This window comes from Sceloporus occidentalis, unplaced genomic scaffold (assembly GCF_023333645.1).
Source record: "Sceloporus occidentalis isolate IW3139 unplaced genomic scaffold, rSceOcc1.0.p SCAF_4, whole genome shotgun sequence".
NCBI classification, from domain to species: domain Eukaryota; kingdom Metazoa; phylum Chordata; class Lepidosauria; order Squamata; family Phrynosomatidae; genus Sceloporus; species Sceloporus occidentalis.
In genome coordinates, this window is record NW_028316984.1 from 175,908,664 (window position 1) to 175,923,569 (window position 14,906).

The 14,906-nt window shown below is 38.5% G+C and overlaps 1 protein-coding gene across 1 annotated transcript in view; it reads right to left on the reverse strand.

The window, feature by feature from the left end:
- Positions 1 to 3,061: 3,061 nt before the first annotated feature.
- TC2N (tandem C2 domains, nuclear) overlaps positions 3,062 to 14,906 on the reverse strand; it is a 43,040-nt gene continuing 31,195 nt past the window's right edge. Inside the window, exons 7-12 of the mRNA XM_089522406.1 lie at positions 14,337 to 14,437; positions 12,376 to 12,492; positions 11,352 to 11,543; positions 9,804 to 9,918; positions 7,674 to 7,873; positions 3,062 to 3,748 (exon numbers count right to left, since the gene is read on the reverse strand). Coding sequence (XP_089378532.1) covers positions 3,635 to 3,748; positions 7,674 to 7,873; positions 9,804 to 9,918; positions 11,352 to 11,543; positions 12,376 to 12,492; positions 14,337 to 14,437 — 839 coding nt within the window. The 3' untranslated portion in view covers positions 3,062 to 3,634. The remainder of the gene's footprint in view (positions 3,749 to 7,673; positions 7,874 to 9,803; positions 9,919 to 11,351; positions 11,544 to 12,375; positions 12,493 to 14,336; positions 14,438 to 14,906) is intronic.

Below are 14,906 nucleotides of genomic sequence, written 5' to 3' on the forward strand. Positions count from 1 at the left end.
ATTCTGGATCACCAAGAGCGGCCTGAGCCAGCAACAGGAACTCACAGGAACTAAAAAACTTTTCCTTCTCTAACTAACTTCATTCAATAAAAGTTGAGTCAACATGCACAACTTGCACAAATGCCTATCACTAAGCCTAGTGCTTTTAATTGGGAAAGCAAGACAGTTATGATTCATTGTCTTTCTTACATAACAACTGCAGTGGCAGTTGTTCAATTGCTTTACAGTGGGTCCTTGGTATCCGCTGGGGTTTGGTTCCAGGACACCCACAAACACACACATCCATGGATACCAAAATCTGTGGATGCTCAAGTCCCATTAAATACAATGGCATAGTAAAATGGTGTCCCTTACATAGAATGGCCAAATCAAGGTTTGCTTTTGGGAATTTATATTTAAAAAAACAAAACATTTTCAAGCCATGTGAATCCTCGGATAAAGAATCTGTGGATATGCAGGGGTGACTTTACATTACTTTCCTTTAAAAAAAATGTTTTGTAACAACTGTTACAGTCGGTCACGACTAGACATTTATGTCAAGGAACTACCTTTACCTTTACCGACTGATAGTTATTTATCTTGTATTTTTAATATTAACATATAAAACTTTTCGATTCTACTCTTATGGTTTAGTCATGCTGAGATTTAGATTATCAATTGAATCCATAATTGAAAGCTGGATTTATTCCATTATATCAACTGAAGAGCCAAATTGCAAAGAGAAGCTTCAAAAGAAGTTGCAGAGTGAGGAGACACAAGAAAACAAAAGCAGAAGAGAAAACTAAAGTGAGCTGGTTTGTCAAGCCACTCATATGGTTCAAGAATGCTGATTGTGACAAAAATAATAATGAAACCCTCACTCTTTTAAGTTAATAAACTCCATATTTCCAAGCTGGACTCATGAGCTCTGAATCTCCATTATTTGGAAGGGAGAGAATCATTAAGCTATAGATGATCTGGCACCCTTGCCTCTATCCTGTGTATTTTAACATATAGATGAGAAAGGGAGCTTCCTCTCTGGTTTATAATTGCTAATTAAAAATTCCTTGCTTAAAGTGACATATCCTGATTTAAACAACACAAAAAGGTTCCTGCTAATGGAAATTCTTACTCTTTGAGCATGCTTTCAGCTGTGCCAAATCTAGAAAAACAAGTCTCACAGTGTATGTAACGGGGCTCTGAAAACTGTTCCTTTGCCTCGCTTTGGACTTCCAAAATGTGTATCTTATTTCTGCTGCAGTAATAAACTTTCCCTGATTCCTTCTTCAAGTTGCTTTGCTAATTTGGACAGTTTGCTAGACAATAAACTTTACTCTTGTGACATTCTGATATATTTCTCCCTAAAAAGGAAGATAGGCATTTATAATCTAGTATTGGATAAATTCTATCCAAATGTAAAGACTTGCAGCAATTTAGCTGTTGGCTCACATTTATCATAGCCTAAAAATATTTCAAACAATTATATTGGGTAAAGAGGTGAGGGAAGGAAGAGTTCAGTCTCAGGAATGGTCTGCTCTTGGCAAGGAAGGCAGTCCAAATGGAACATCTCTTTAGGGAGCTGGCGGTAGTGCTAGTTTGGAAGAGACTAGCATACAGCCTTTTTCTTACAATGATGTATTATTTCTTAAGAAATTAAAATTAAGTAACTAAAAGAATACAATGGCAAGTGTTAAATAATTGAAACATAATCTCTTTTAATTGTAAGTTGTTTGGAATTTGCAGCCAAACTATATAGCCAAACTTTAGCTAAACTATATCGAAACAATTTACAAAATGGGTGAGGATGTTTTATTATTACAGGAAGCACATAAGCCTAAAAAGGAGGAAGGGAGGAAAAGGGGAAAAGAAGGAATGTAGCAGCACCTTTAAGACTGGTTTTCGTTTTAGCATCTTTCATTATAAATCCATTTCTTCAGGTGCAATACAGTGATATCCTGGCCTTAGGATTTAAAGCATATATCCATAGTTCTGGGAGTGGGATGGGATGTAATAGAATTCAAAAATATATGAGTTTTATCCTTAATTTTCTAAGGGTAATGTGATATGGGTCTTTCAGATCTTTACAGTGGCCACTTGGTACTGATGTGGGGAAAACAATAAATCTGTTTACCAAGTCAGTTTTCTTAGTTCAGTTTCAAAACCTTCTCTGAGAAGATGCCTTTTGTTACATATACAGGAGCAAGAATACTAATTCTTGCAATTCTTGCATCAACATATGTAGTGTGCCATGAAGCCATTGTCTTTGTTCATACCTCTGCCAATGTATTAGAATTTGTGAATATAAGTCAATTCAGCCTTGTCTCTTTCTAGTCTTACGTTGCACTTTCCTTGTTCAAGTATTGTGACCTCTAGTTCCTCTACTGTATGTCCAAGGGGGTTGAAATGTTCTGCAACTGTTTTTTGGTTATTGTCATGTCTAATTTCCAAATTGTGTCCATTTATTCTCTTGTATACTGTCCTGTTTGCCCAGTGTAGTATAGAAGGGAATTGCTGGCATAGGATGGCATATATCACACTGATCAAAAGAGCTGTGGACAGGCTACTGATCAGGGCTAGTTTCAAGGAATGTGACTTCCTTGTTACAAGAGCTCCACTAGCTTTTGGTTTGTCTCCACAGCTACTGGTTAGGATCTATAAAGGGTTTATACAGCTCTGTTTAGCTGAAGGACAGTATTCTCCAGTATGAACCTGCTTGGGTGTTGAGATCTTTAGAGGATTTTCTCACCATCCTCATAGGTATAACTTGTGGGAACACAAAAGAGGCCTTCTGGATGGCTGCTTCCAGGCTCTGGAACAACACCCTTCTTAGAGAGGCTAAACTTCCACAGTGTCCTTCTGGTGGCAGGATAAGACTTCTTTCATCAGGCCTTTGGGAAGTGGCTGGTCATGTGGAAAGGGCTCACAACAGTGTGTTGAACCCTAAATATGAGTAAGAATGGTGACTTCACATTTCACCTTCGAAAAAGTGGTGCAGCTGGTGGTAAATTACCTCAACATGGCAAGAGTCGCCACTCCCAGTCTTCCCCTCTCCCTTTGAATGCAACATCAATCACGACAAGCATACATTCTTCAAGTTTATTTCAAGATTTTAAAAAATAAAACACTACTTCCCTCCTGTCTGCCTTAACTCTGTTGTTCACTGTGAGGGTAGCACTACCAAGACCATAGTGGTAAAGCTACAGAAATAAAATGGTAGCTAAGGCACTGTTTTCAAATGATAAAGTGAGGAAAGTCTTTCTGGAGAAATGTCCATACAAACGAGAGCTGAGCTAAATCTGAGAATATTAACTTCCTTCTAAAATGAACATAAATATACAAGCATCCCAGGTCCCCCAGCACAAGATGAGCATAAATATGTATAAAAAATCTATATGTAATCTTCATAGACAACAAAAGCCAGGCAGTTAGTCAGACCACTAACAAAAGTGGTCTCTGAATTCCATGAACATTTCTAAGACTTTTCCCTTTGTCAATTTTTTTCGACACAACATTTTGCTCTTCAGAAGTGGAACTGTGCAGAGTCCAAGTGTACATTTGTTTTCTTTTTCTTTTAACTAATGGCTCTTTGTTTTAAATATGTGTAAAAGTCTTTTGGTTAAAGTCCAGATCACAACCAACATAACTGCCCATGGGATCAGCATGCTGAACTGATGTTATGCCATTTGACCACAATCTTCTCTGGATTGGCAATTGTGTCTTGCCACTGATCGGCAGCTTCAACACTGTTGCTGTTACTGCTTAGCCAGACCTGCACAAAGAAACAAATATGAGGGAATTGTTACAAGAAACATATCACAAACCATATTCAATGTTTATTTTGAACTTGCATAAACAAAATAAGTACATCAATTCAAACTTAGAACACAGAACAGAAAAGATACCAAAAAATGTTGTTTCAATGATGGCCTAGGACTCGATTCAAATCCCTTTTCAGCCATGGAAAGCCATTCAGTGGTATTGGGCAATTCACCCTCTCTCAGCCTCAGAAAAAGTCAATGGCAAATCCCCTCTGAATAAATCATGTCAAGAAATCCTATGAAAGGATTGCCATAAATGGGGATTGCCTTGAGCACAACAATAACTGGTTTGTTTTTTTTAAACCAAACAAACATGAATCTTGACTGTGATCCTCTTTGGCACTTTCAGGTTTTTTAAAATTAAATATTCCCACTACTGAAACATCATCCTGTCTCTCAGACACAATAATTACAGAATTAATCCGGTGCTGTGGATCAATGTAACATTATACAAGTTTGCATCAGATAAGAACACCTCCTGTTGCGTTCTGAGGCAGGTCCAGCGGAAGGATGAGTCATTATTTGTAGTCAAAGATTGCACGTGTGATCTGAATAATCAGGCTTTTTGTTTATACAGTGTCAAAGATACCCTCAGTGTAAATAAGTGAAAAAAAGATGCTTTACAAATATTTATATATTCATTTACTGTTTTGCTTGCTCATTGCTCTGGAGTTTGTTCTAAGATTTATGACTGTACCATTGATAATAAGCAAACTTACAACTATGTTTTTACAAGCTTTACCATTTACTTCTTGCACGTTGCTGTGTCTAAGTTTGACAGCTTGGTATTTGTGCAAAATACTGACAATGGAAGTGACATAATACCCAGCACTAAGGGGAATGTCGTGCAGTACTGGCAGCCTGTTTGTCACTACGGGTTGCATCTGAAAGGTCTGATAGGATGGCATTTTTCTCTGTTTCACATTTACAACCACTGCTTAGGCCCTATACAGACCATCCCAAAAGGCCGGCCTCTAGGCGGAGTCGGGGTGCAGTGTCATGAGATTGCTCTGTCCAGGAAAGGGGCTCCTCTTCATCTAGGAAAGAAGTGACCAGTGGGGTCCCACAGGGTTGTGTCCTGGGCCCAGTGCTATTCAACATCTTTATTAATGACTTGGACAACAGTATTAGGGGCATGCTTATCAAATTTGCAGATGACACCAAATTAGGAGGAGTAGCTAATACCCCAGAGGACAGGCTCAAAGTTCAGAATGACATGAATAGGCTAGAGAGCTGGGCCAAAGTTAACAAAATGAAATCCAACACAGAGAAATGTAATGTACTGCACTTAGGGCAGAAAAATGAAATGCATAGATATAGGATGGGGGACACCTGACTGAACGAGACTACATGTGAAAGGGATGTAGGAGTCCTAGTAGACCACAAGTTGAACATGAGTCAACAGTGCGATGCGGCAGCTTAAAAGGCCAATGCGATTTTAGGCTGCACCAACAGAAGTGGAATAGAAGGAGGGTGACTAAAATGGAAACCATGCCCTATGAGGAACGACTTAGGGAGCTGGGGATGTTTACCCTGGAGAAGAGAAGGTTAAGAGGTGATATGATAGCCTTATTTAAATATTTGAAGGGATGTCATATTGAGGGAGTTAGTTTGTTTTCTGCTGCTCCAGAGAACAGGACCCAGAACAATGGATGCAAGCTACAAGAAAAGAGATGATTCCACCTCAACATTAGGAGGAACTTCCTGACAGTAAGGACTGTTCAACAGTGGAACACACTCCCTCGGAGAGTGGTGGAGTCTCCCTCCTTGGAAGTCATTGAACAGAGACTGCATGGTGATCTGGATGGCTTTGATTGAGAGTTCCTGCATGGCAGGGGGTTGGACTGGATGGCCCTTGTAGTCTCTTCCAACTCTATGATTCTAATTCCAAGGAAGCTGTTTCTGTACTAAAGCAGTGTTTATCATCAGTAACGAACAAGATGAGGGTGAACAAACTGAAGCTTAATCCAGACAACACAGAAGTCAGTCAAAAGACAGCTCAGTGAGGAGTAATTCAGCCTGTGCTAAAGCAGGGAGGGCTGCTTTTTTCTCTCTGGTTTGGGCAAGAGGGGGTAATGGGGTCGGAGCACTGCTTCCATGTCCTGGCACACCAAGAGGGGCTTCTCACCTCTGCCTCTTGTCACTGCATTTGCACTTAGTCCCTATTCTAGTACTGACCCATGTAAAAAGTCAAACCTGCTTTTCTAGGCCGATTTTTGTTATTAAAAAAAGAAGGATAATTATATAGACTATGCATACATCATTACATTACATATATATTCTGTTGCTCCTTTATTCTAACTGTCACAAGTGCAGATTATCCTCTTGCAATGACATATTAAAAAGTCCATTAATTTTCTTCAAAATTATACTAAGAAATATAATTTCCCAGAAGGTAGCAACGCTGTTGCAGTAGGTAACAGGAAGGGAGAAAGACAAAATGAGATTTCAGCAATCTGCAATAAAAAAGATACCTTCACTCTTATTACAAGAACCTGCAAAACATGGTGTGTTTTTTAAATCACTACATTTTTTTACACTGAGTACAATAAGTAAAGTTAAGAAATGAATAACAAACATTTAACAACTGAAATTAACAATTAAATTTAACAAAAATAATAATTTTCAATTTACTGTATTCCATATTCAATTTCAACAACAGAGTGTTTTATTAACTAAACTGGAAGAAGACAATCCTGTTCTCTCATGGGCTCTTACATGGGAGTCCTGACCTACCATAGGAAGGAATATTTGAAAATAGCTTTGCCGTACTTACCTGAAATAGCAATATAAGCATTTCTTCCTACACAGTTGTAATGACAGCATGTAAACAGATACAGGTGTTAAAAATCAAAACTAAATGCACAGAAGATGTTTCGTCTTAGGAATCTTAACAAATCTTCTAACAGTCTAGCCTATTTGACTCAGTAGCTTATACATGAGCAGGGATAGTGTCTAGCTTTAAGATTAACTAACTTATTAGCTTAACAGAGAGAGGAGAGTGAATCCCAGTGGTGCTCCTACATGCCACATCACCTGTCATCTCTCCCCTTTCTTCAGGAACAGCACAAATTTCCAACAGTGCAGTAATATAAGTGAAAACAGGAGGGGGCAGACAAGTAGAATATATAGAGACTACAATTTGCAATCATTTGCAGTCAGGGTGGAGATGTGGCATAGGCTACAGAAAGCCCATGGGAAAATGGACTGGGGCAAGGAGGAATGTTTGAGCTAGTGGAATTAGGAACAAGAGTAAGACATTTTTTCCACATACATATTTATTTGTTTTGTCTATACAGAGAATTTAAATGTTAAGAGTACCAAAATGCTACAGTATTGTATGAAGTATACATGAGAGTTTTTGTGCCACAGATTATTATATATTTTCATCTGCAACAGAAATTTCATTATATTTAAAAACAGTTGTAATGTTACTGTTTCATAATACACCATAAGGAGTTGAATGCAAATTCATAATTAGAGCCTTGTTCCCTGATCAGAACCAATACTGGAGATAATATTTCATCACTAATTGAAGACATTGGTGCTTTCCTTCCTAGGCTTACTCCTCCTCCTCCAGGTAAAGAATAAGGTAATGAAGCAAACCCACCTGCTCTGTTAGTCAGTTTTTACAAGCACTACCAGTACTTTGCTCCTTCTCCTTCTTACCTACCCGGGAAGAGAGCAATCCAGATCCCTAGCCAAAGCACTGGGTGGAAAAGGTCCACTAGGTACTTTGGTCAGAACCCAGTGTTAAGGAACATAATTTGGCCCACAAAGGACTGCAGCTGAGGGAATCTGAAGCTACCTCAATACTACTTCCCCACCTGTGTGCCACAACCAGCTCTTTTGGGTAGGTGGGGAAAATAAACTAACCTGTCCAACGAAGTGTTTTCTTCTCACTGAGCTCCTGCTGTAGAGTTTGATAAGAAAGTTTATCCCATGTTCATTCTGGCTCACTGGAAAAAGCATAGTTTCTCCCCATTTCACTTGTCCATTTGTAGATTTTAGTAGTCGGGTCTTTTTTTTATCAACAAGTCCTTCCACACTAAGCATGGAAACCTTTACAAAAAAATCTAGCATGGAAGAAATTAGACATGAAATTACTTGAAAAACATTTTCTCCATGTTCAGTTTGAAAATCAGCAAGTACAGAAATGTATGATAATACCTGTTAAAACTAACCACTATAAAATAGAAATTATTTTACATTTTAATTTTATTATTTTTATTAATAGATTTAACAGATTTGAATATATCTGTTCTTATGGTAAACTGATTTGACTTTTTAAAGATGAAAATGATATAAAATGTTCTTAAATAAATAATGTTTTTCACTGTGACAAGCAGAGTTGGAAAGAAGGGTGTGACATTGCAGAGATCTCTGTTAAGGGAAGCATCTTATCTCTCTGTGGGAATTAGATTCCATGACCACTGTCAAGAGGTAGGAAGAGTTGATCTGAGCACTACCATAATGCCACATACAGTTCTGAACACCCTCATGTCTTATCTGATTTCAAAAGCTAAGCAGGGTTAGCCCTAGTTAATACCTGATGTAGAGAGGAGACCACCATAGAACACTGCATTTCTCAAAGATGGACTTGAAAAGAATCCTGATTGAAACCCTGGAAATGTACTGCAAGCCAGACTACACAATACTAGGATTAGAAGTGCAAGGAGTTTAACCCAATATAAAGGAGTTTCCTGTGCTTTCACTGTTTTACGTTAGCAGACAACACTAAAAAACACACCATATTGATATAAATCAAAGATGAGAAATATGTGCTGGATTAAAACCTTTATCAGTCCTAGTTAGTATAACCTGTAGTGAGGAAATCAAGGGCCATTCAATCAAATAGCATTTTGAGGGCAACACTTCCCCTCTCCCCATGTAAATGATAGCCACTCACAGATTTGACAAAATAAACAGATAAACCTTTCTCCACAACCACAGTTTACTAGAAGAAGACAGTTTTTTTTCTGCTTTCCACAAAGCCTTCCCTTGCTTACTCTTCCCCAGAAAACGAAGGGGCTTCCCCTCCTTCAGTCAGATTGGGGCTGCGGCAATCTCACACTGCAGCCTCGATCAGGCCTTCCGAGGGCGCAAAAAGGAGCCGCAAAAAGCAGCTCCTCTTTGCACCCACAAAAGGGTGCCATAACTGTGGTGGCACAGCTATATGGCGCCCCTTCAGCGCTGCATCACTGGACACAGTGCTGAAGGTGAGTTATGACACCGTACACCATCTGGAGCGGCACGCAGCATTAGTGTGCCTGGGGGGTGGAGTCGGGCATGCATTGTCAGGACGCTATGTCCCGACTCTGCCCCCAGGCTGGTCTGGACAGGGCCTTGGTAAGTGAAACTGAAAATTATGCCTTATCCTGGCTCTCAGTATTTGGTCATTTCAATGTGTACTAGAAAGTAACAATATAGATGCTGGTGTGAGCAAGAGAGGCACCACAGGAAGTGTATAACTGGTTCCTTTGTAATAATTTCATATGTTTCAGAAGTACAGATGGACCTCAGTATATAGATATTTGAGCCAATGTAGTATAATGGTTTGAGCACTGGACTATGACTCTGGAGAACAGGGTTCAAATCTCCAGTTGGACTCAGAAGCCAACTTGGTGACCATGGGCAATTCACTCTCTCTCAGCCTCAGAGGAAGGCAAAAGGAATCCCTCTTCTGAACAAATTTTGCCAAAATAACCCCAGGATAGGGTTGCCATAAGTTGGAAACAACGTACAGATATTCTTACACAACACTATTAATAATTCTGCAGTTGAATTGAAAAATGAGAGCAACTTACATATACAACAACATGACTTCACAATAACTGAAACATAATACAGCAAGATAGCCACTGGAATTAAGACTAGCAGCCGAACGAAAATTTTAAACCAGCACTCTATACGGCAGATGTTAAACACGGATAATGACTGAACTACTGAAGATCTACTCTACCTTCCTCTAAATATTTAGAAAATAACAAAAAGGTCTAATCTTACTTGATGACAGTGGTGTGGATGAGCTTGGAAGGTTCTGGGCTTCAAGAATTTGCAACTGGATCCGGCTGTTTACTGCTTGAAAACAGGTGCCTATTTTCAATTCTGCGGGGCACACCTATACAGATGAGAGAGCAAAGATATGTTCTATTTGTTTCTGGGCCAGTTTTCACAAATCAGAAATAAAAAGTTTTATTATACAGTTGTTAAACTACATGATCTAAGCTCATTTGTTTCTTTCTTGTTATAGAAAGAATGAGAGTGTAGTCATAGAATAAACCTCCCTGTTTTTTAGTCGAATTACTGAGTTAACATTTTGCATATTCTGGGTATGAAAGCATCAAATCTGCCCAAATATGTAGGAATGAAGACTAGGATCCACATAAATTCATGCAAAGGGTCAGGCATCCCTCTCTTTAGATAGTAAGACTCCTTTATGCCATATCACAAGCTGTTTTGAAAGCTCCCATTTGTTTTAAAAGCAGCTTGCCACACAGAATGGTTCACTGCTGTTAGCAGAGAAATGAACAGCCTTGAATTTGTGGAATTAATTTAATTGTTCTTTTGCTTTTTTTGCATTGGAGCTTAGAAAACGAAGAAGCAACATGACTTCCACATGCAAAATCCTAAAACAGCACCATAATTAAAACCTACCCATTCTCAATTAGAGTGAATATACCCCTAAACCAGTTCCATAGGAATGCTTGTATACACCCTCATGACTGCATGCCTACCTGTTTTTTAGATGCTGAGAAAGGTATTTTCTTCTGTATCATAAACATAGGCAAGCACAGGTTACAAAACTGTTTATTGCCTCTGGAAATTGCAGCTGTACCAGTTTCAGATTTCATACAGGCTATAAATTAGTCACAGCTTCAGTGTTTTCCTAGAACTCTTAGCAGCCAGCTGTTGACTACAATGTGCAGAACTTTTACTTCCCAAATTTAACGAATATGAGAAGAACTGAAAAATTACAATACAGGGAATACTATTCCATATAAAATAATTGCTGTATGATTATTATATGTAGAACTACAGTATGTCAGGACAACAGTTCTATTTTAGTAGCATGTTATTCTGTGGGGTTTACAGATGTTTAAAAAAATTAGAAAAGTAAGTTCAAGGTGTGTTACTTGAAAGCATATCCAAATGTGAGGAATGTTGGGAGATGTAGTTCAGCAACATTTGGAGGACCATACTATTCCCACCCTGTACTATAGGGATGGTTCCATGGGGAGAAAGGGGAGGACATTTTCTCTGCTTCTGTCAAACCCTACACCTTTTAAAACCCGTTCAGTATGACAGAGGTGTGTTAGAGGCTGACAAAAGAAAAGGAGAATTGCCAAAGGATGCCTCATCCTCTTCCTCTGGCAAGAATAGCAAGAATAGCTTCTCTTCCTCTCACAGAAAGACATAATGTGGATTTTTGAGACTATGACAATAGTTTATGCATTGAAAGAGATTTTCAGGATCCTAGGAACAACACAGACATACACTACATGATATCAAATCCAGACAACTTCTAAAGCTACCTCAAATACATTAACTTACTGAAGTTTTGGAAGGAGGTGTGATCATCAACCAGTACTCAATTTCTTGTGAACTGAGCTCTCGCAGTGGCAAAATGCATTCTCCTATGGTTTTCTTCCTGGGAATCTGAGCTTGTACTTTGAGCACTAATTTTGCAGTCTGCAGGAGTTGCAATTTAATAGCAAACACAAAGGTTTCCATAAATTCTATGTCCTAGAAAGAAATAATAATCCATTACAAAAATAAACTATCCAAACATTAAATTGTAATTCTAGCATATGGGAGGGAGTGAAGAGGAGCAACCAGGGGCTCAACGTATTGCTAAGAACCTCTTCTTCTCAGGGAATGCACCTCCACCATGCTTGGACCCAGTGGCTACTGAAAGCTCTTTCCTCCAGTTTTCCAAAAGCCACTTGCCTAACCACTAAGGAAGAAAAAGAACAACCGAGCAGACCTCCATTGTGTCAGGAAATAGCTGATGCTGAGCTTCATTTTTCCCCTTCCTCTCTCCCCACCCCCTTTCCTTTGCAGGTTGTTTCCTTGGACATTACCAAACTATAGAGTTGTTGCATGATTGCACTGGCTTAGTTCTGTGTTTGATCTTTCCTTATCACATGACATCATGAAATGCATTGCATTTCCACTGTTATTGGATCACATCTTTTCACTGACACGAAAAAACCATTAAGGGTTCCAATATTGCAGTTGTTCAGCTATTGCTTCTGGTGCAATTGTTTCATTCCGCAGCAGTACCAATATTCTGGCAGTCCTGTGATGTGTGTGGACGTGGTTCTCCTCTTCTTCCTCTATCTATCCCCAGCCAGACCGGGTGAAGTCACTGCACTTCTGGTGTCTGGATAAAGGAGCACATCATGGTGCACAGGAACAGCTTTGCTTTTACTCTGTTTCCTGGTATTTTATTTTATTTTTTTTAAAAATGTTTTGCCATAATACTACAAGGTGTAACATAATATGCATATGGAGTAACTTTGATATTTTAAAATATAACATGTTTGAAAATGTTAAATATGTAAGGATAACTTACACTGGAAGCTTCTTTTGCCAAACACCTGAAATGAACTGGTTTGGGCAGCGTAAGGACTCCCTTGATGGAAATGTGGGGTTTTTCACCACAGCTAGAAGACCAACTCAGATCTTTGCACTGTAAAGTTAAAAATTGAAACTCATTTTATTCTACTAGTAACCAAACTGCTTGCCTGATTTTTTTTCTTACATAAGTTAGGAACCAGCCTAACACTAACAATCAAAACACATGCATGTAGAAGGGAAAAAATGACTGAAGAAGTGAAAGGAAAAACAGGAAGGTTTCAAATGAAAGGTAAAGTCTTCTAGATTCTCCATAAAATTCAATGAATGAGGCAGGCCAAATGCATAGTAAAGGCATTCTGGTATTTTCTGCTTTCTTGTTGTAGTATGCAGTTCTCTGACCTTATAAAAATCTGAAGCAACCTGAAAAATACCTCTTGGGCTGAATTTGCACTGCAGAAATAATGCAGTTTGATACCACTATGGAATTCTGGGGTTGCAGTTTTGTGTTTTGTCTGTCAGAGAGCTCTTGTACCATAACAAACTGCACATCCCTGGATACCATAGAATGGAGGCATGACATTAAAGAAGTGCCAAACTGCATTAACTCTGAAGTTCAGATTCAGTCTTGGTAATTCAGATTATCAGAGCAAACATTATGGATGCTGAACACACCATTTCCAACAAGTTATCTCTAAGATGCTGGTAACACACAGGACTGTTTTATATGCCACTGTTGCAGAACACAGATTCATGCTAGTCAGCATTAAATCAATGGATAACAATATAAAATGTGTCATTTTTTAAATCATAAACTGGTACAAAAGTACTGAAAATATTATAGATTATGTTTATGGAAAGTCTCTGGCTCAGTGATAAAATAGATGATTTGCACACACAAGATCCCAACCCCTGGTGGCACAGTGGTTAAATGCCAGTACTGCAGCCACAACATTGTGTGTTCGATCCCAGGCTCCAAGGTTGACTCAGCCTTCCATCCTTTTGTAGGTCGGTAAAATGAGTACCCAGGTTGTTGGGGGCAATTGGCTTACAGATTGTAAACCGCTTAAAGAGTGATGAATTCACTATTAAGTAGTAGAGAAATGTAAATGATATGCCGAAATGCTATCCGAACTTCAGTTCCTATTATTTCTATTTAAAGGAATCTCAATTATCAAGGCTGGGAAAGCACTCTGTCACTGAGGCAGCACTGGGTTAGATGGAGAAGTGCTTTCATTTGGATGAATTTATTTTAATCTATTTTATTTTCCACTACAACTAAAGCACAAATAGAATACGTACATACCTAGGTCTGCTCAGAAATAAATCCTGTTAAATCTAATGGTTATTAATCCAAGAAAATTATGCACAGTACTAATCCTTAAAGAGCAATTTTGTTGTGAGGGAGGTTGTGTGGCTACATGTGCAGATGATTAATGTACATATAATGGTAAATTAAAACAAAAATGTCATGAAAACTGCTACAAAATATGATACTGGCACAAGTACTTATAAAATGCAGGAAAAACTATGAATACATTTTAACTGTTTTATTTCACCAAATTTAATATGTCTATTTTATATGGTTTATCAGTCTTAACAGTAAGGTTTATTTCTCCCCTGTCTGCAAACTTTGCAGACATTACTGAAATGTTTGGAGACATTACTTGAATGAGATGTAGCACTTTAATCAATCCTATCTGTTCTGCAGTTAAAAGTAGGGAAAAATGAAAGCAGGGGAAGCAAAATGGATGCTGTCTTTCCCTGTTTATCAGGAAACTGCTAATCATTGGCTTTTGCAGGCAGGAGGCATCCTTGCTGGTCTCACAGTAGTTATTGTCTTCTGAAAAAAGTAGGGCCTTGGGGCATAAGTAAAATCTCTCTGCCTGATATCTCTAACATTACCAAAGGGAGGCTCATGGTAGAATTAGTCACTAAAGTCTTGCTAGACACACTCACTCGCAAGATTGTGATCCAGATTTGTTCCACAGGAAGAAGATAGCACACCTTCACGTTAAGTCTGCCAAATTCTCTTTCATCACTTGACAGTGTAATGGTATCTGGGGACAAGGACCAACAACTCTTTTAGACTTTGTTCTCAAAGACTGCAAAACCATTATTCAATACAGTGATTTTTTTTTTTAATGGTCTCATTACTTCAGTGTTTCCACTTATAATTCATAACACACCTACCTCCTACTACTGCCAGGAATCATGTAACTTTATCTAAAAGGAAATGCATGTTTTTGAACCCAGAAATATTTTTGTCAACATTTCAACTATTTGTGATTCAAACCATGGAAAGTTTCTTAAAATTATATTAACAACATAATGGGTTGCTAACTGTTTTCCCTGTCAGAACTCTCTAACATTCTGCATGTGCCAGTGGAAGATCTGGAGAAAATGATGGCGTGAACAAAGGAGAAGGATGGGTTGAGTGAGATCACAAATGACCACTAAAAGAAAAACAGCTGCAGATAGGCAACATTTCTTTTTCTTTGTGACTCACACATATGGGAGAATAGCAAT